The 21,070-nt window shown below is 39.1% G+C and overlaps 1 protein-coding gene and 1 long non-coding RNA gene across 2 annotated transcripts; both read left to right on the top strand.

Moving 5' to 3' along the window:
* LOC129348992 (uncharacterized) lies at positions 1-4,070 on the top strand. Its single transcript, XR_008601774.1, has 9 exons — positions 1-255; positions 399-669; positions 813-1,083; positions 1,227-1,497; positions 1,638-1,908; positions 2,049-2,319; positions 2,463-2,733; positions 2,916-3,058; positions 3,834-4,070. It is a non-coding gene; the product is annotated as an uncharacterized LOC129348992 (long non-coding RNA).
* A 2,628-nt stretch (positions 4,071-6,698) lies between these two features.
* Positions 6,699-16,761, top strand: LOC129348965 (protein TBATA-like). The gene is made up of 7 exons (XM_055010790.1): positions 6,699-10,484; positions 10,739-10,951; positions 13,487-13,657; positions 13,778-13,866; positions 14,216-14,365; positions 14,689-14,770; positions 16,697-16,761. Exons 2-7 carry the CDS (start codon positions 10,765-10,767, stop codon positions 16,759-16,761), a joined length of 744 nt encoding a protein of 247 aa, XP_054866765.1. The 5' UTR covers positions 6,699-10,484; positions 10,739-10,764.
* The last annotated feature ends 4,309 nt before the right edge of the window (positions 16,762-21,070 follow it).

Raw genomic sequence — 21,070 nt, 5'->3', positions numbered from 1 at the left:
GTTCCAGCTGCCTGCAGTCTGATTGCAGCAATGAGAATCAGCTGCCGTAATTGGCTAACACCAGTCACCTGTTTGCAATTCCACCTCCCAGCATATAAGCCAGCTCTGTCATTCACTCCCTGCTCCACCACGGACGCGCACATCCTGCGTCGACTCGTGACCACCAGAGCTTCTTGGACACGACGCTGCCCTCGTACCCCTGCCGGTTCCTGTTTGGGTTTCCTACCTACCCCTTCAGCTGAGTTTCTTCCTGTTGTAAGTATCCAGTTTTGATGGATTATTTTAGGTTATTCATTTATGGTTTTCTTAAATTTCCCCTCTGTTGTTAGTTTAGAGTCTTTGTTGAATTTTGTAGTCTTGTCTGTTTTCCTAATCAGATTTTGCTTGTCCACTTTCAGTCCTTCCTCCCTGACTGTTCCAGCTGCCTGCAGTCTGATTGCAGCAATGAGAATCAGCTGCTGTAACTGGCTAACACCAGTCACCTGTTTGCAATTCCACCTCCCAGCATATAAGCCAGCTCTGTCATTCACTCCCTGCTCCACCACGGACTCGCACATCCTGCGTCGACTCGTGACCACCAGAGCTTCTTGGACACGACGCTGCCCTCGTACCCCTGCCGGTTCCTGTTTGGGTTTCCTACCTACCCCTTCAGCTGAGTTTCTTCCCGTTGTAAGTATCCGGTTTTGATGGATTATTTTAGGTTATTCACTTATGGTTTTCTTAAATTTCCCCTCTGTTGTTGGTTTAGAGTCTTTGTTGAATTTTGTAGTCTTGTTTGTTTTCCTAATCAGATTTTGCTTGTCCGCTTTCAGCCCTTCCTCCCTGACTGTTCCAGCTGCCTGCAGTCTGATTGCAGCAATGAGAATCAGCTGCCGTAATTGGCTCACACCAGTCACCTGTTTGCAATTCCACCTCCCAGCATATAAGCCAGCTCTGTCATTCACTCCCTGCTCCACCACGGACTCGCACATCCTGCGTCGACTCGTGACCACCAGAGCTTCTTGGACACGACGCTGCCCTTGTACCCCTGCCGGTTCCTGTTTGGGTTTCCTACCTACCCCTTCAGCTGAGTTTCTTCCCGTTGTAAGTATCCGGTTTTGATGGATTATTTTAGGTTATTCACTTATGGTTTTCTTAAATTTCCCCTCTGTTGTTAGTTTAGAGTCTTTGTTGAATTTTGTAGTCTTGTCTGTTTTCCTAATCAGATTTTGCTTGTCCGCTTTCAGCCCTTCCTCCCTGACTGTTCCAGCTGCCTGCAGTCTGATTGCAGCAATGAGAATCAGCTGCCGTAATTGGCTAACACCAGTCACCTGTTTGCAATTCCACCTCCCAGCATATAAGCCAGCTCTGTCATTCACTCCCTGCTCCACCATGGACGCGCACATCCTGCGTCGACTCGTGACCACCAGAGCTTCTTGGACACGACGCTGCCCTCGTGCCCCTGCCGGTTCCTGTTTGGGTTTCCTACCTACCCCTTCAGCTGAGTTTCTTCCCGTTGTAAGTATCTGGGTTTGATGGATTATTTTAGGTTATTCATTTATGGTTTTCTTAAATTTCCCCTCTGTTAGTTTAGAGTCTTTGTTGAATTTTGTAGTCTTGTCTGTTTTCCTAATCAGATTTTGCTTGTCCGCTTTCAGCCCTTCCTCCCTGACTGTTCCAGCTGCCTGCAGTCTGATTGCAGCAATGAGAATCAGCTGCCGTAATTGGCTAACACCAGTCACCTGTTTGCAATTCCACCTCCCAGCATATAAGCCAGCTCTGTCATTCACTCCCTGCTCCACCATGGACGCACACATCCTGCGTCGACTCGTGACCACCAGAGCTTCTTGGACACGACGCTGCCCTCGTGCCCCTGCCGGTTCCTGTTTGGGTTTCCTACCTACCCCTTCAGCTGAGTTTCTTCCCGTTGTAAGTATCTGGTTTTGATGGATTATTTTAGGTTATTCATTTATGGTTTTCTTAAATTTCCCCTCTGTTAGTTTAGAGTCTTTGTTGAATTTTGTAGTCTTGTCTGTTTTCCTAATCAGATTTTGCTTGTCCGCTTTCAGCCCTTCCTCCCTGACTGTTCCAGCTGCCTGCAGTCTGATTGCAGCAATGAGAATCAGCTGCCGTAACTGGCTAACACCAGTCACCTGTTTGCAATTCCACCTCCCAGCATATAAGCCAGCTCTGTCATTCACTCCCTGCTCCACCATGGACGCGCACATCCTGCGTCGACTCGTGACCACCAGAGCTTCTTGGACACGACGCTGCCCTCGTACCCCTGCCGGTTCCTGTTTGGGTTTCCTACCTACCCCTTCAGCTGAGTTTCTTCCCGTTGTAAGTATCCGGTTTTGATGGATTATTTTAGGTTATTCATTTATGGTTTTCTTAAATTTCCCCTCTGTTGTTAGTTTAGAGTCTTTGTTGAATTTTGTAGTCTTGTCTGTTTTCCTAATCAGATTTTGCTTGTCCACTTTCAGCCCTTCCTCCCTGACTGTTCCAGCTGCCTGCAGTCTGATTGCAGCAATGAGAATCAGCTGCCGTAATTGGCTAACACCAGTCACCTGTTTGCAATTCCACCTCCCAGCATATAAGCCAGCTCTGTCATTCACTCCCTGCTCCACCACGGACGCGCACATCCTGCGTCGACTCGTGACCACCAGAGCTTCTTGGACACGACGCTGCCCTTGTACCCCTGCCGGTTCCTGTTTGGGTTTCCTACCTACCCCTTCAGCTGAGTTTCTTCCCGTGGTAAGTATCCAGTTTTGATGGATTAGTTTAGGTTATTCATGTATAAATCCTCATAAATGTTTAAAACCCACACAGGTGAATTTCCTCATGGATAAAATGCAATGCTTCATATATATGCACTAGTGTGTGGCTTTCAGCTTTCTATACTTCAACACATTTTTTTTGATGTTTTCCTCCCCCAGACCATCTGCTACAAAGCATTACCGGGTAACAAATACACCTGATGAAGATCAGAAATATTCAAGCAGAAACCTTCAGCTTCCACGAAGGTGGAATTCATTCTGCCATGAAGACCTAACAACCTTCAAAGACAATTTGAAAATGGGTAAGAAATGAAAGCACACACTGTTTAGTCTAGACCATCATTTGTGCTGACATCTGTGCTTTTAGATTCTATCAAGACGGGGAAAAAAAAAACTGATAAAAGTGTAGTCTGCGTAAAATAAATCACCTGCTTAAGCGTGACTGGCTGGATTTTTGAACTGACCTACTGATAAATGTTTCAAAGGTGACACGGACCTTCCTGGAGGATGTTGCACAAGGAGTTTTGTCATTGTTGCCACATTCTGGTGTCCATTCCACTCGATTCCATTTGACTGCATTGATTGCCTTTTGTATTCATAGATTATCGTGAGAAATTGCAAGAATTGATTCTTTTTTTTATGTTTTGTACAAGTTTGTTGTCAATAAAAACAAAAACCTTTATTGAAAAAATTGTTTGGATTGTAAACTATTGTCACAGGAAGAACCTTGGTCGCTGCAACTTGATGCTGTTATTGTTGCAGGAAAAACGTCGGGCGCTGCAACTTGGTTCTCTGTTATTGTTGCAGGAAGAATGTCGGGTGGTGCAACTTGGTTCTCTGTTATTGTTGCAGGAAGAACGTCAGTCGCTGCAACTTGGTTCTCTGTTATTGTTGCAGGAAGAATGTCGGGTGGTGCAACTTGGTTCTCTGTTATTGTTGCAGGAAGAACGTCAGTCGCTGCAACTTGGTTCTCTGTTATTGTTGCAGGAAGAATGTCAGTCGCTGCAACTTGTTGCTCTGTTATTGTTGCAGGAAGAATGTCAGTCGCTGCAACTTGTTGCTCTGTTATTGTTGCAGGAAGAAGCGCTGCGTCACTCTGCGAAGCGCTGCGTCACTCTGCGAAGCGCTGCGTCACTCTGCGAAGCGCTGCGTCACTCTGCGAAGCGCTGCGTCACTCTGCGAAGCGCAACTCAACTCAACTCAACTCAACTCAACTCAACTCAACTCAACTCAACTCAACTCAACTCAACTCAACTCAACTCAACTCAACTCAACTCAACTCAACTCAACTCAACTCAACTCAACTCAACTCAACTCAACTCAACTCAACTCAACTCAACTCAACTCAACTCAACTCAACTCAACTCAACTCAACTCAACTCAACTCAACTCAACTCAACTCAACTCAACTCAACTCAACTCAACTCAACTCAACTCAACTCAACTCAACTCAACTCAACTCAACTCAACTCAACTCAACTCAACTCAACTCAACTCAACTCAACTCAACTCAACTCAACTCAACTCAACTCAACTCAACTCAACTCAACTCAACTCAACTCAACTCAACTCAACTCAACTCAACTCAACTCAACTCAACTCAACTCAACTCAACTCAACTCAACTCAACTCAACTCAACTCAACTCAACTCAACTCAACTCAACTCAACTCAACTCAACTCAACTCAACTCAACTCAACTCAACTCAACTCAACTCAACTCAACTCAACTCAACTCAACTCAACTCAACTCAACTCAACTCAACTCAACTCAACTCAACTCAACTCAACTCAACTCAACTCAACTCAACTCAACTCAACTCAACTCAACTCAACTCAACTCAACTCAACTCAACTCAACTCAACTCAACTCAACTCAACTCAACTCAACTCAACTCAACTCAACTCAACTCAACTCAACTCAACTCAACTCAACTCAACTCAACTCAACTCAACTCAACTCAACTCAACTCAACTCAACTCAACTCAACTCAACTCAACTCAACTCAACTCAACTCAACTCAACTCAACTCAACTCAACTCAACTCAACTCAACTCAACTCAACTCAACTCAACTCAACTCAACTCAACTCAACTCAACTCAACTCAACTCAACTCAACTCAACTCAACTCAACTCAACTCAACTCAACTCAACTCAACTCAACTCAACTCAACTCAACTCAACTCAACTCAACTCAACTCAACTCAACTCAACTCAACTCAACTCAACTCAACTCAACTCAACTCAACTCAACTCAACTCAACTCAACTCAACTCAACTCAACTCAACTCAACTCAACTCAACTCAACTCAACTCAACTCAACTCAACTCAACTCAACTCAACTCAACTCAACTCAACTCAACTCAACTCAACTCAACTCAACTCAACTCAACTCAACTCAACTCAACTCAACTCAACTCAACTCAACTCAACTCAACTCAACTCAACTCAACTCAACTCAACTCAACTCAACTCAACTCAACTCAACTCAACTCAACTCAACTCAACTCAACTCAACTCAACTCAACTCAACTCAACTCAACTCAACTCAACTCAACTCAACTCAACTCAACTCAACTCAACTCAACTCAACTCAACTCAACTCAACTCAACTCAACTCAACTCAACTCAACTCAACTCAACTCAACTCAACTCAACTCAACTCAACTCAACTCAACTCAACTCAACTCAACTCAACTCAACTCAACTCAACTCAACTCAACTCAACTCAACTCAACTCAACTCAACTCAACTCAACTCAACTCAACTCAACTCAACTCAACTCAACTCAACTCAACTCAACTCAACTCAACTCAACTCAACTCAACTCAACTCAACTCAACTCAACTCAACTCAACTCAACTCAACTCAACTCAACTCAACTCAACTCAACTCAACTCAACTCAACTCAACTCAACTCAACTCAACTCAACTCAACTCAACTCAACTCAACTCAACTCAACTCAACTCAACTCAACTCAACTCAACTCAACTCAACTCAACTCAACTCAACTCAACTCAACTCAACTCAACTCAACTCAACTCAACTCAACTCAACTCAACTCAACTCAACTCAACTCAACTCAACTCAACTCAACTCAACTCAACTCAACTCAACTCAACTCAACTCAACTCAACTCAACTCAACTCAACTCAACTCAACTCAACTCAACTCAACTCAACTCAACTCAACTCAACTCAACTCAACTCAACTCAACTCAACTCAACTCAACTCAACTCAACTCAACTCAACTCAACTCAACTCAACTCAACTCAACTCAACTCAACTCAACTCAACTCAACTCAACTCAACTCAACTCAACTCAACTCAACTCAACTCAACTCAACTCAACTCAACTCAACTCAACTCAACTCAACTCAACTCAACTCAACTCAACTCAACTCAACTCAACTCAACTCAACTCAACTCAACTCAACTCAACTCAACTCAACTCAACTCAACTCAACTCAACTCAACTCAACTCAACTCAACTCAACTCAACTCAACTCAACTCAACTCAACTCAACTCAACTCAACTCAACTCAACTCAACTCAACTCAACTCAACTCAACTCAACTCAACTCAACTCAACTCAACTCAACTCAACTCAACTCAACTCAACTCAACTCAACTCAACTCAACTCAACTCAACTCAACTCAACTCAACTCAACTCAACTCAACTCAACTCAACTCAACTCAACTCAACTCAACTCAACTCAACTCAACTCAACTCAACTCAACTCAACTCAACTCAACTCAACTCAACTCAACTCAACTCAACTCAACTCAACTCAACTCAACTCAACTCAACTCAACTCAACTCAACTCAACTCAACTCAACTCAACTCAACTCAACTCAACTCAACTCAACTCAACTCAACTCAACTCAACTCAACTCAACTCAACTCAACTCAACTCAACTCAACTCAACTCAACTCAACTCAACTCAACTCAACTCAACTCAACTCAACTCAACTCAACTCAACTCAACTCAACTCAACTCAACTCAACTCAACTCAACTCAACTCAACTCAACTCAACTCAACTCAACTCAACTCAACTCAACTCAACTCAGACCGACAAATTCTTCAATGGAAACTCTATGGTAAACTAAGAATCACTAGACAAGGAGTGCCTGTATAGCTCAGCGTATTGAGCAACTGACCCATGTATGGAGCTGGTTGCAGCTGGCCCGGGTTTGATTCCCGCTTGCGGCCCTCTGCTGCATGTCTTCCCCTGACTCTTCTCCCGTTTCCTGTCTCTCTCACTGCAGCTGTCTGATAAAAGGCCAACAGAAACATTTTTAAAAAGAATCACTACACAAACCATCAATATCACTGCCTTTCATATTAAAACTTGCCACAGTCTAACAATATTAAAAATCATTTGCTCACTACAAACACTCAACTGATTTTATTATTGCCTAGAAACAAGTAACCTGAAGTGCAACTACTACCAGTGTTTAATTTACTAAGAAAGTCTCTTCCCATCACACTCAAAAGTGTTCCTGCAAGAATCACAAACTATGTTCCACATCTGATCCTACTTTTCTAATGTAAGCTTGTTCAAAAAATGATTTAATTATGGGGTGCCTGAAACTCCTACAGTGATTAATTTAGAACTAGGAATACTAACATTATCAGTGAAACATACAGCAGAAAATATAGCTCCTTTATCAATTAATATCTTCAATTTAATTACATAATAATGCACAGCATTTCACAAGATAGTGTAGAAAAATATTGATATTCACAACTTGTAATATACTTTACTAATTTCACAAATTGATCTTGTTCCATTTATCCTGCTATCAATTTACTCTATAAATGTTAAAAACAAATTAAATATTTGTATAATACCCTTAAACTACAGACATTAAAAGTCTAACACTATTTTATTTACTAGAGACGCATTAATTTACTTAATATAGTTAACTTTTAAGATTACAATTAATTTAAATCCACCACAAATGAAATTTTAGTTTCTCACTATTGAGCACACCAATACCAAACCATTACATGCTGAAGTTATATCACAGAAATAATCCATTTTATTTTAAAAAAATAATTTTGAAATGATCCCTTTCCTTTTTACTACTGATCATATTACATTTTCAATACAAGAATATTAAACTCTACTGCTTACACAATTAAAAACATTCCATTCTACTGACTCGCTCCTTACTACTCTGCAATCTTTGGCACAGTGTCTCATTCTCCTATACTTCCAGCATTGTCTGCATTTCCACTCTGTTCAGGGAACACCCTTCTGAGAAAAACAACACTGAGGCTGATCTATGAATTGAAACATATATTTAACCTTTGCACATCATTCAATGGAAAACCACGATCCTTGTACATTTCCATCAACACATGCATTGACTCTATCCACATACTACTATGCCATGACTGATTTGACACTCTATACCTCTAAAAAATCTCAGGACATACACTCCCTACAACTAACCCAAACACCACTGCATTGTTGTCATTAATATCACAACCCGTTCCTAACTTCCACATTTCCTCAAACCATTCATTACATATTCACAGAGGCTCATCATCATCATCCTACACACAAACATCAACCCTGTAAACTTTAACAATAGAGCATGCATGTTTAAATACTGCCTTTTTAACCTGCTCTGTTAACCATGTCTGCACATCGAGGTTGTCAGGTCACTGGACATTCTCAGTGGGAAGTAGATCAAAAGATTCCTCAACCACAGACCACTCTGTTCCAAAACACACAGTGCAACAATAACTTCATTCTTCATTCTGGAACCACAACATTACACAATATAGCTGTAACCCACAACCAATCAAGATATTTCATCAGACTAGTGAAAGGATCTCATACACTAAACACTATATCTCTGGCCTCCACCGAGCTCCAAGCCTGACACACAGCTGTGTTAACAATCATGCAGTTAGGGAAAGCTGCATTAGTTTTACAAAGCTCTGACTCCTCCATCTGATCACTTTAAAGACAAACACATGAAGAACATGCAGACTGTTAAACCTTTTTCATCAACTCATCATTACTCTGTCCTTTTTCTACATCACCATTTCCTGAAACTGAGCCTGATCCTGAGTCAGATTCTGTGTTAAATCCAGATTCAACTTCTTTATTCTTTATCTTACTCCATTCTTCCTGAAAAAGAACAATGATCTTAAGTTTCTCATCTGTGTTCTTAGCTCTGACTAATGACTGGATTCCTGCTACACTGACCACCATAAATGCATGAAATTTAACTTTACCTGTGAATGCATCACACTTAGATTCAGATTGTTCTTTATGAAAATTATTAATTGATTTCACATTTGAACAACGACTCTCACCTGATTTGGACTGATGACAACCCATGGTTAATTTCTTTCACTCAACAATACACATTCATAGATAAGTGTAATATGACTGTGCAATAATATAGAGAGATATGGGCAACAGCAACAAAGAGATATTTGCAATAGAATCATATGTTAATTAATTAGTGGTTGGTAGCTGCCTCAACATCTCAACTTCTGTCTGTTATGTCCACTGTTATCATTTTATATATGTATGTGTATATATGTGTGTGTATATATGTGTGTGTGTGTGTATATATATATTTATATTTTTTTTTTTTTTGTTCAGTTATGGTCTTATGATGTTCCCTAATTTTGATCTGCCAGTGACACTTTACACAGAAATTAGCTGTATGACTACAACCTATTGTATTTACATGAAAATGTACATTAATACAAATTGTACCATTTCAAAAACAAATGAATAAATGGAATGAAATGCACACACACAGAAACAAAACCACAATGAAGACAAACAGCAGGCACATAGCCATCACTCTCAACTGCATCTAAACTCTTATGTGTGTCAATTTTCAATTATGATCAGGGAAAATTTCAGTTTGATCTCTAAACAGCTTGTTTCAGTGTATGTCACTTTAAATATAACTGCTGTCCACACCCACTTCAGGAAGAAAACTCTCTCTGCATCTATGATCAACCACGCAGAGCAAAACAGTTGACCAACCAGCACACTGCTGAGCCATGAATCAGTGCAAGATCAGGGCTTTCAGTCACTCCTAACTTTCTCTCTGAACAATTATTTTACCTTGAAATAATTGCTGAATTCATTTTCCATCTGTTCATGTTAACTCATCACTGCACTGGGGTTGTTAGATAACATTGCAGTCATAAAATCAGTGTTTTAACAAAACAGAACAGCAGTTTGAAAACTTGCCAGTGAACTTTTTCACACTTTTCCACAGTCTGACAACAGAAAAACTGAATAATAGCTAAATAAAAACAGATTTATCAGGAACTGGACTGCATTAAAATGCATATATGCATGAGCAGAGGAGAAGCTAACATCTGCAGATAGTTTTTAGGGTTAAAAATTTCAATTAAAACACATTTTTCTGGTAAGACATTGTTTTTTTTCTCTTGTTCCTCCACATAGAACTACAGCCAGATAAAACTACATGTGTGGTCGGGTGCAGTGTCTCTTCTCTCTGCATTAATTTCATTTTTCAGCTGTTCATACAATACATAATTATAGAATATTATACAATAGGTAAATCGCACTTGCTTTGCACATCCACTCTAAACTCCTGACTGAGTGTGCCAGTACACAGATGCCATTGTTTAGTTGAGGTTTCTTAGCAACCAAAGCAACACAAACATTGACTACCAGAAGTTTGGAGCTGCACCCTATTTTCAGAGGTAAAGTAGTCCTTCAATCTTATTTTCTCAAAATGTGTTTACCTGATGCATTTCTTTCCAATCAGACACAAAACACACATTACTTCTTTAGTTAATGAAGTCAGAGTTGTGTGCACCACGGTAGTTGATAAGTTCTCAGGTGTTTAGTTTTTAGCAACTTTGAAACAAAAAACTTCTACTATAATAAGGTTTTGGTGTTTCTGTCACATCATATCAAAAGAGCTTTTCACTTCTTCTTTCTCCTTCTGATTTAGACAAAACTACCATTCATCACTCAGATATGTTTACAGCACCAGACTCCCAGGGAACGACAGGAGAAAGGAGCCACAATCAAATAAATCAAGACCCATTCAACACTGAATTTACCAAGACACTGACAAAAAGCAGCCCACGCTTTGGGGCCTTGAGTCACCACTCATTCTTCTCCCAGCACAACCCTCATCCACACCGGGTGACACATATTCAAGGTAGGCAGAACAAGGTCTCTAAACTAACTCCTTTCCTTTCCTTTCCTTTCCTTTCCTTTCCTTTCCTTTCCTCTCCTTTCCTTTCCTTTCCTCTCCTCTCCTCTCCTCTCCTCTCCTCTCCTCTCCTCTCCTCTCCTCTCCTCTCCTCTCCTCTAAACAACTTTCAAATAATTATATGCATTTTTTAGAGCTGTGTTTAATTGTTACCACTCATTATCATGTTCATTACTGGATGGAGAAATGAGCAATTATTGATCACCATAATTGACTCTCTATTCAACACAAATTAAAAAACAGATTATTTCTGACACCTGCCTGCGTTTCCATTCAGAGGGAACTGTAGAGAATTTTCACCTGACACTGCAGTCTCCCTGAGCACTTTAGCATCTATTGATTGATTATTGATTTCATATTGAGTAATTGGTTTGGTTAACAACCAAAAATGCACTTTATGGTTTCTTTCGTAGATCAGCATCGACTGAAAGTTTAATAAACAAGCTTAGAAACAGCAACTGATTCAAGCTGAACCTTGATTTCCTTCTTAGTTCAGAGAGGTTTGGAACATGATTTAAATTTCTATTTATTGTCATTATTTTCATCATTTTTGATTCATTAAAAAAAAAGAAAGAAGCACAAAAACAAATCTTACATAAAAAAGGAAAAATGAAACACTAATGTTTTGTGGACATGTTTATATCAAGATATCATTTGCAGATTGTTTTAATCATGACAAAAAGAACCTTTTGTCCTGTTTTGACTCAGGCTTGCTGATTTTCAATCTATTCTACTAAACAAAACAGCAGTGTTTTGAGCTAAATGCTAACATGGCCTGCATGTAAATACTAAAAACAAAGCACAGCTGAAGCTGACAGCAGGATAATTAGTTTTGCAACAATGGTCAAAAACCTCAAAAAATAGAGAACAGTCAATTTGGCCCAATGGCTTTGTAAGATGAAAGTAAATCAGTTGCATAAAACACTTAACAGCTGAAAAATACATAAAATATTGAAGTGATTTCAGGAGTGCATAGAGTGACAGACAAAACAACAACACAAACAACACACAATGGAGAAAAGACATGACGACAAGACCCACTGCAAAGTTAGCAGATGGTTTAATGGAAACTAGCTGTGATAATGTGCAGATGGAGAGGAGGAGGATAAAACGTTCAGCAGCTGGGAGAAAGTGACAGAACTGCAATGATTTAAAAGAATCTACAGCCTGATTGAGTCGTGGATAGATTATTGGATGGGAGCAGAGACATCAAGATTGAGAGTGAAGTGTTTTGGCTGCATGGGAAAATGGAATTGATGGAAAGACTAATGCAGCAGGAAAAGCTCATATTCATGAGGGAACAGATCTTCCTTATTAAACACATGTATAAGCTCCTTTTCAATAACAACCCAAAATTTCAGTCTTCTGGTGAAGCTACAGGAAAGATCAGGGATACCATGCATTGTTATATAAAAATGTTCACAATTGTATTAAAAATTGCATTGGAAATCAAGCTTTTTACCTTGTAAACATGTCTATAGTGTTGTGTATATGCTGGAAGGCAAATCATGAATTAAATTAGCAGTCGACACCATGGCTGAGCATTTCCACCCTAAAATCACAGAATCTCTGGAAAGATTAGACTTCCAGAGTCTCATACAGAACAAACCTAAGGAACCAATCCTCAATTTCTTGGTCAAACATGTATGGATAAATTACTCCAGTATTACTACTTGCCATTATGTAGTGCAGAGTAGTTTTGTGGTGTTCAGGCTGAGTTGTAGGTGAGCTGCAGTGCTTGGGCTGCAGTGAGTGGCTGTGGGTGGGTGGGTGCAAAAAAACGCAGGGATTTCATAGATTGGCACATTCTAGAAGAAGCAACAGGGTATACTTACTTCTGAGCCATTATATGCAGGGATTACTTTCTGGGAGAAAAATTCTAAACATGTAAAGTTGATGGACAGAGATGAGCTTTTAGACTTGTTAGCAGATGCTAAGACAATTCATGCTGCTTGAATAGCTTCCTATTACATTAAAAACTGTTCTGTTAATATATTCATGTGATAATTTTGCATGTGCAGCTTATTCTGATTCCCCCAAGTAGGGTTTTCTCTTTGCAGCTGCCAAGCACTTTGAGGCTTTGCGTAAAATTTCTACCACTGGAAAGTCTCACACCCACATTTTCAGGTGGTGATGATTTGAAAATCCATTAAATAACAAGATAAATGAGACCATTAACCCTGACAGCGTCCATGCCTGAGATTAGTAATAATTCACAAGTTACATACACTTCAAATGAAATATTTCATGGCCTGCTCTTTGGGCACCTGTATTACCAATATCTTCCATGTAAGAGACGACTGCTTTATTGGTAGAAGAGTCACTTTTCTCCTTGATGTGGCCATGAAGTTGCTGCATTTAGTCTCAGCAGGGAATCTAATGGCTGTAGTTCTTCAGGGTACAGGTTTGATTGTCCCTTACTTCTGAAGTACTTTATCTTCTGTTTGCATAGTCATTACCAAGCTGCTCTCCCATCCACAGGACTCAATGGCAGGCCAATTTGCATGGTACGAGATGACTGGTGTGTCACCTCATCATTATTTCCTCATCCACATCTCAAGAGCCACGTCCTCAGGAAATCACCCGGGCCCGCTTTGACCTTCCCACTCACTCAAAACCTCCATGCAGTCAGCGGAAACAATAACAAATCAGGTGAGGTTTAAGTGCGTACAGGGCACCTAAATTTTCTCATTATTTTTCTGAAGCTGAGCCATGAAAGAATGCAATTTAGATTTAGAATAATGAAAGTCATTTCCCATATTTATTTCGCAGCACTGTTTTCAGAAGCCTGGAGGGATGAACTTAAAGAACTTGTTGCAAAAGTCAATCTGTCTTTTCGAGCACAATTGGGAAAAAATGAGGTATGTATATTGCTGTTATCCAGATAACGACACACTTTTTGCCTAGCTACTGTTTTTGCCTGAAGCTACAACATACCTCTTTGCACTAAAATTTCAGTATAATAGTATAATATGTCCTTTTCTAGCAGTAGAGATCACCTGAAGTGAAATTTTTAATTGTAATATGGCAAAAGAAGCTTTTGGCATGCAGAAACATTGTATACAGTTTGCCCAATTCTAGCTATAAAGTGCTTGACAAAACAAAAGAATCAAGCTGCTATATGGCAGTGTTCTATGTCTTATTAATTTTGTATGGCTCCTCCTAGCCCCTGTAGATATTAAACTGGATGCATGTATCGATATATTCCAGGACCAACCTGAGGATGAATTTGTGCACCAAAAGACTCAGTATTCAGCTGATACTGGGAGAATCATCCCTCTATCCAGCAAGTCTTACCTGCACAGATCTCATTCCCAGCACCTAAAGTATCCTCAACCCTTCCAGGATCAAGAACTCACGGTGACTCACAGCTCCACTGATCTTGAGTTCCTTTGTAATCGTCAAAAAGTAGCATTTTGGGGTAGTTTGGCGTTGAAATGAAGCACAGCTAAGTAATATTTTATCTCAGTAAAGAAGGGTTTAAAAGCAGATTTCCAAAGTCACAGAAATAATTCAGAGAGCAAAGCTTTTGGTCTAAAGTTACACTTGTTAAAAAATAGCCTTCGACGCAGCTTTGTCATGTCACAGAGAACCACAGGAGATTAATGAGGCGCTTGATGTAAGTTGTGAAGTTTTTGTGGATTGTGAGCTAATGCTGTGATGGTCTGCTGCTCTGGTGTCAGGTTTTGGAGCTGCTCTGTCAGATCCTGCAGACAGACTCGCTGTCCACAGTGCAGCAGTGGCTTCTGCTTGCAGGCCAAAGAGGTAAAACACGTCATTCCACATGGACAGCCAAGTTATAAATACCACCAACTCTCACTTACATTTTGAGTCTCCAGACTAATGCTTTCTATTGCAGGAGCCTTTCAAAGTCTGCTTCCACCCACAAATGGTATAATATATGACACATTACAAGCCAATGGCAGTGAATTTATATCAACTAGGCATTTCTCAGATGGTTGGCAAATGGTCAGAATGAGTTTGCTGCTCAGATCTTGCCCTACTTTACATTTGAAAAAAGACATTTCTGTACACTGGCTTTGGGTTTTTTTATGCTAAATATTTTTCTAATATCAATTCTTTAATGAATACTGCAATTTAATTCCTTTTTAAGTTTCTGTCGGCATATAGCTTACTAAAGGTTATTCATCAGATGTTTTGCAAACTGGTGTGGTTAAGGTTTTGCATTATACGGTCAAAAAAGAATCAGAATTTTTACTGTGTCACCTGCCGACTGCTGTAGAGAAGCTGATGTTCACCCCAGTTATGACAGACAAGTTAATAAAACTATGGACAAATACCCATAATTACACTCTAAATGCCCTATACATATCAATTCTTAATGTTTAGTCAGTTTCATTAAATTATTTGAACATTGTATGAGTTCAAAAATATAAAAACAGCATAAATTATAAAATTAGGGTTCAAAGAAGTATCACCTGCAGCTTCGTTATAAATTTGTAGTTTCCAGACTGATTTATACAGTCTGACACTGTGCACTTTTCCCACACACTCATGATTTATCAAATGGCACATTAAACATTAGTGACAATTAATTTATATCAATAGAGGGGTTTGTAGGCCCACAGCATACATATTTTTGGGCAGTTATTTGGTCACGTTGAAAATGCAAAATGGATAAAAATCTGTTTTGTGGCTCAAATTTTACACTAATGCTCATTACTGTACCCTGTTCTTCGGTCTAACATGCTTAATAGCCTTCTGTTGTCAATTTATTGAATAGATTTCCTATTTAATGTTTTCTCTTCTCTACTTATTATATTGCCACATACACTTCTATATGTTATTCATGGCTCTTCATTCAGTGTCTTGCATCACTTGTGGCCATGTGCCCCGAATTATACCATAAAGAAAATAATCAGACTGTTTTATTTTTTACTTTGCCTCCTGCAGACCACTGATAGGTTAATAATAATAGTAATAATAAATAGATAAATAGTTAATAATTTACAAAAGAGCATCTAGAAATACCCATAACTCCATTGTAAATGTCCCTCATGCAGACCGGTCTGCAATCCAAACTGAAATACTCATTCTTAGATATTGTTAAAAATAGATTCTTATCAATACATATCACTCTCAAAGTATGAAAATTGAGTAGTTGGTAGGTCGTGTCAACCACAGCCCAGAGGCAATGCTCTTAAATCCAGCAAAAGAGGGACATTACTTTCTGCACAGCGCTGATTATTCACTACAGGGCATTTAACATGCGACTGATTGTGTGCAAATACTTTTTTAGGTAATGACTGATCTTATTGACGACAGAGATCTCAGAAACTTGTCAATCAGATTGGTACCAGTGTGCAATTTAGCTCATAGTAATGGATCTCTCTTATTATAATTCTTTGGCTTTTAATTCAACTTGGTGAGCCACGGCCCGTATAATATTACCTTGAATCAATTAAAAAAAAGCTGTGCACACTTTCTTCTTCTTCTTTTTGGTGCATCTTGTGAATATGAACCTCAATCTGTGCTAATTATTGATACTGAAATATTTTTTTTAATGATGAATGCATTTAAGGACTCCAGTTAAAAAAGGTTTTCTGTTCTGTATTTAAAATACTTACTGCAAACTCATAGAGCTCTCTGAGTGAACCACTGAAAGCGTAATTTTCCTGTATTACTGTGATAACTCTTCTGCTGGTGTTATGTGATTCAACACACCCTCAGAGAAGGACCTTGTGATGGGAGCTCAGACGAGCTCTGGGACGCGTCGACCTCTCAGGCCGTCGTAACCAGCGAACCTTCCAGCAGCTCCAGGCTTTTCATCCAGGGTGCATCTCCACCAGCGTACAGTCCATCATTTGACCAGCCGTGGAGAAAACCCTGGAGATCGAGGTCAGAGCGATGACTCACATTTTCATCAGTTTTCTCTGCTGGCAAATATTTCAAGTTTGACATCTTCAATCTGGTTTATTTTCCTCCACAGCTCGTACAAAGCGAAATCCGATATCCGGCGATGACAAACCAGGTACTCAAACACTTCCTCTGTTCCTTGGTGTGCCTCAGTTTGCTGTTTATTATGAACACAACATTTTTTGCTCCTTCTTTTATTGCCAGGATTGAGTATTTTTTTATGCAGTTGCCTTTTATGTGCATCCTTGGGATTAATGTAACATCGCTCAGTCTTATACGATACAATTCAATTTTAAAGTGTGACGTTTTTTAGCATCAATCTTTTTGATGAAACCAGAGGAAAACCTGAGAATCAATAAATCCTTCAGCCAGCTCCTCTTTTGAAATGTTCATTGTCCTTCCTGTCAAATTTTCTTGATTGATTTGTCCATTGTATTTTTTTCTTAAAGGGTGTAGACTATGCAGTTTCACAATAATTCACAAAACAGTCAGAGCAGTGGTTCCTGCAGTCTTTCTCACTGCGCAATATCTGTCTGTATCGTATCTGCATGGATTAATAATGTACAAAGTAGACAAAATGCTGCCTCTTTTGCATTATACAGTATGTCATTGATTCAATGATCTGTATCTATGATAATATGTAGCTGCAGAAAAAGAGCACTTTTTCTGATCTAGTGCAAGTAAGAACTAAACATTCACAAAACAACTGCTGATTGCATAATGAGTTTCCATTCTTTTCAGAGTAGAGCAGGTGGCAAATGTAAAAGTGCTGTCCCTATAGGAATCTGACTGGAGTGTCTCTTGCAGAGAGGATTGGAGATGCAGAGGTCCTTGAAATCCATGCAGGACCTCAGGATCATCCTCAGGATCCTGCACTTCAGAGTGCATAAAGTCGTTTTGACTGTGCTGATAACTGCAGTATGATAATTTTGTTTATTGCTCCCATGATCACAGGTTATTCTTAGCATGTTTGCTTTATACCTCGATATTTCTGTGTGCACATGCTGCTTTCATCAGAGGACTTCACCAGATTGCTTTTCATTTGCACTTCATTAACACCATATATTGTAGCTGTAATAGTGTTGCCCCATGCTGCGGATGATGTCATATTATCTATCAGCTGTCTGACGTAGTCTGGCACCATATTAGGCAGCGTTGTATGAACTGTTGCTTGATGTGAATTAAAATTTCAAATTGGATTTTTAAAAATGATTTTGTGCACCTAAACATGATCTAATCGAACTAAAAATGCCAAAATCAAAGTAGAAATGCATATTGCATTATAACATTGTTGACTTTGTTTCCAGACAGAAAGTTATAAGTTGCAATGCATTTAGCAACACAGTGTCACTTAGGATGCTAAATGGTGCACCTGGAATAGCAAACCTACCTTGCTAAATGCACATAATCTGCAGCAGGACAGATGATCTTATTTCCTTTGAAAAATATGAAGTCCAAAAGTATAATTAACATGATTTTAAGTAGAGACTTCTCTTGAGAAATGTGAACTTGAATTCATGCATAAAGCATGGCACACATTAGCATAATTCTGTATGATGGAGGAACCTTTTTCCTTTCCTTACTCTGTGTCCCTTCTGTTGTGGATAAAATGCTGAATGTCTTCAGTAATGCCTGTACAGTACAGGAGCACAGCTGTGAACAGAAGTTTACATACACTCTGAAAGACAATGTAGATCATGACAGCCTTGAGTTTCCCATGACTCCTACAACTCTTAATTTTCTAGAATGGAATGACTGAAACACACGCATCACAAAAAGCAATCGGGCATTTTGGGGTTTTCACTGATATGGCTAAGTCTGCTGAGTCAAAAATATACATACAGCAATTCTAATTTTGGATTCAGTGTTCCTTTGCCCATTTTGTTTTTACCTCAGTTTGTTATACTTGCAAACAACTGATTGCACAGTTGATTTTGTAATCTGAAACATCTTTGAAATGGCTCCAAGTGACTTTCCTCACTTGTTGAAGTCGAGATTTGTTGTTTCATATCTGTACTCTGCTCCTTCGACTTTGAGTCTATCAAATGGGTTGTAATTAAGTTGACTCGGGGAAGCAGCTGTAGTCAGTCATAATCACTCATGAAAATTTAAGAGGCCATGGCACTTTCAATTGATTCCCACAGCTTTCTACATCACTAGAACTGATAATTCAAGTAGCTGTATGTATATTTTTGACCCAGCAGATTTTGTCATCATTCCAGAAGACCTGTAATATATCTTTGAATGAACCAAAATGTCTGATTGTTATTTGTGACAAAGATGCATGTGTTTCAAGGTCTTTACAAGTGTATGTAAACTTTTGTTCACGATTATTTATGACATTGCAGATCAGGTTACATTCAGCCAGATATTATCAAGATTAGACCTCTTCATGTAGCTGACTCAGATTTCCCAGTCAGCACATGAAGGACAGAAGGACAGAGGGACAGAGGGACAGAAGCACAGAGGGACAGAGGGACAGAAGGACTGAGGGATAGAAGGACAGAGGGACCGAGGCCACGAGACGACGACACCCAGAGACGACCAACAGCCATGAGTGGAGGAACAGGAAGGATGTTAAGGAGCGTGGAGGAGCAGGATGCACTGCTAATTTAAATGTGCTTTAGTCAGAAGACGACAGATACTGCATGTTTACAGAAGACTTTAGTACATAGTTATGTCTGTATCTCTGACTAAAGGAAGGTGCTATAAATCTAGACTGCTGGGTGACTTCCCATGATGCACCTCTCCTCTTTGGAGAAAGAGGAAACTTTGGATTTGTTGGGTTTCACTGTTCTTAACCTGATTATATGAGGTTCCTGGAGTTGACATATGTAGTAAACTGGTAGAATCTAATTAAAATGTAATGTGACTGAACTGAATATCAGACTGAACACATTTCATTTAAACATGTTGGGGACAAGTTCATTCTTTGTTTGACCTGATCGAACTTGAAAAGAGACAAACACCAAAACAAGAAAACTGCATCTGTTTGTTCAGGAGTTTGACATCATCAACCTTTCCTTTGATATTAGATTTCAGAGAACCACATTTTATGGCTGGGAAATTATATTAGGCTGAAACAATGTATTTAAAACTGAAAAACATCTGTGATGTTGTTCTAAAACTGTACAGCGTTTGAATCAAGAACTGGTTATTTGTAACTTGGGATAAACACAAAAGAGAGTATTTACTGAATACACAAATGTTGCATCCCATAGTATTAACACACTGAGCTCATTTCTAGTGGTTGTTTTCTGAGATTACCAAAATACAGTAGATAATGAAATAATACAAATAAAACTAATAACCAGTTTATTCCTTATTTTTGCAGCGTTTACATGAACTTCTTAACAGCTGAAAATTTTTCTGAAAAACTCTTTTCTCATCAGTTTTGTCTAAAATGACTTTTTTTGAGAGAAAGAAATGAAAGAGAAAAAACAGAATCATCTATGTAGAAATCTTGTTTATGTATTTTTACACATCATTTCCAAAATGAAAGTCTTTTAATTTACTTATTTCAAATTTCAGTACGTCTGTATCATCACAAAGCAACTGCTTTTGCTTATTGAAAGAACGTAGTTTGTGTTGATTTAACAGAATTCTTGCTGATAAAGAAAAAACACTGTGGTAAGCTGTATGACACAAGGAGGCTGCATGCCTTGATGTAAAAAGATAACTAGACTGGAAACATCAATGCTGATTTTATACCAGCACATCTTAAATAAGAACCAGAGTCAAATATCATTAATCACATAAATCATCTGGATGTAGAGGTTGCTTACATTTCACATATATATGTACATATCTCTGCGTTTAGAAAAAAAGTGTTTAGCTGTTTAACTGCCTATATATTCCAGCATATTTTTGTTTTAAAAAGTATAAACTATGAATTGCAGACATGTAGCGTAAATAACAATGTGTTGCTCAGGTTTGGTTGTTTTCAAAAGAATGCACTAAATTTGCTAAAATAAGAAATCCTATGTTGATATTTTTGTTGATTACTTTTGTAGACAAGATATGATACTTACAGTCGCTTAGCCAGCCCTGTTCTGTAGTAAATAAAGACAGATTCAGAATAACTGCTAAGATCCTCCCAGTCACTTGATGGCGCTGTGGGCCCTGAACGCACCACTCACCGTCTCTCACTCCACGTTTGTTTTTAGCGTCACCGCAGGAAGTTCGATT

This window comes from Amphiprion ocellaris, chromosome 5 (assembly GCF_022539595.1).
Source record: "Amphiprion ocellaris isolate individual 3 ecotype Okinawa chromosome 5, ASM2253959v1, whole genome shotgun sequence".
Classification (NCBI taxonomy): domain Eukaryota; kingdom Metazoa; phylum Chordata; class Actinopteri; family Pomacentridae; genus Amphiprion; species Amphiprion ocellaris.
This window is presented reverse-complemented; position numbering and strand designations above follow the sequence as displayed.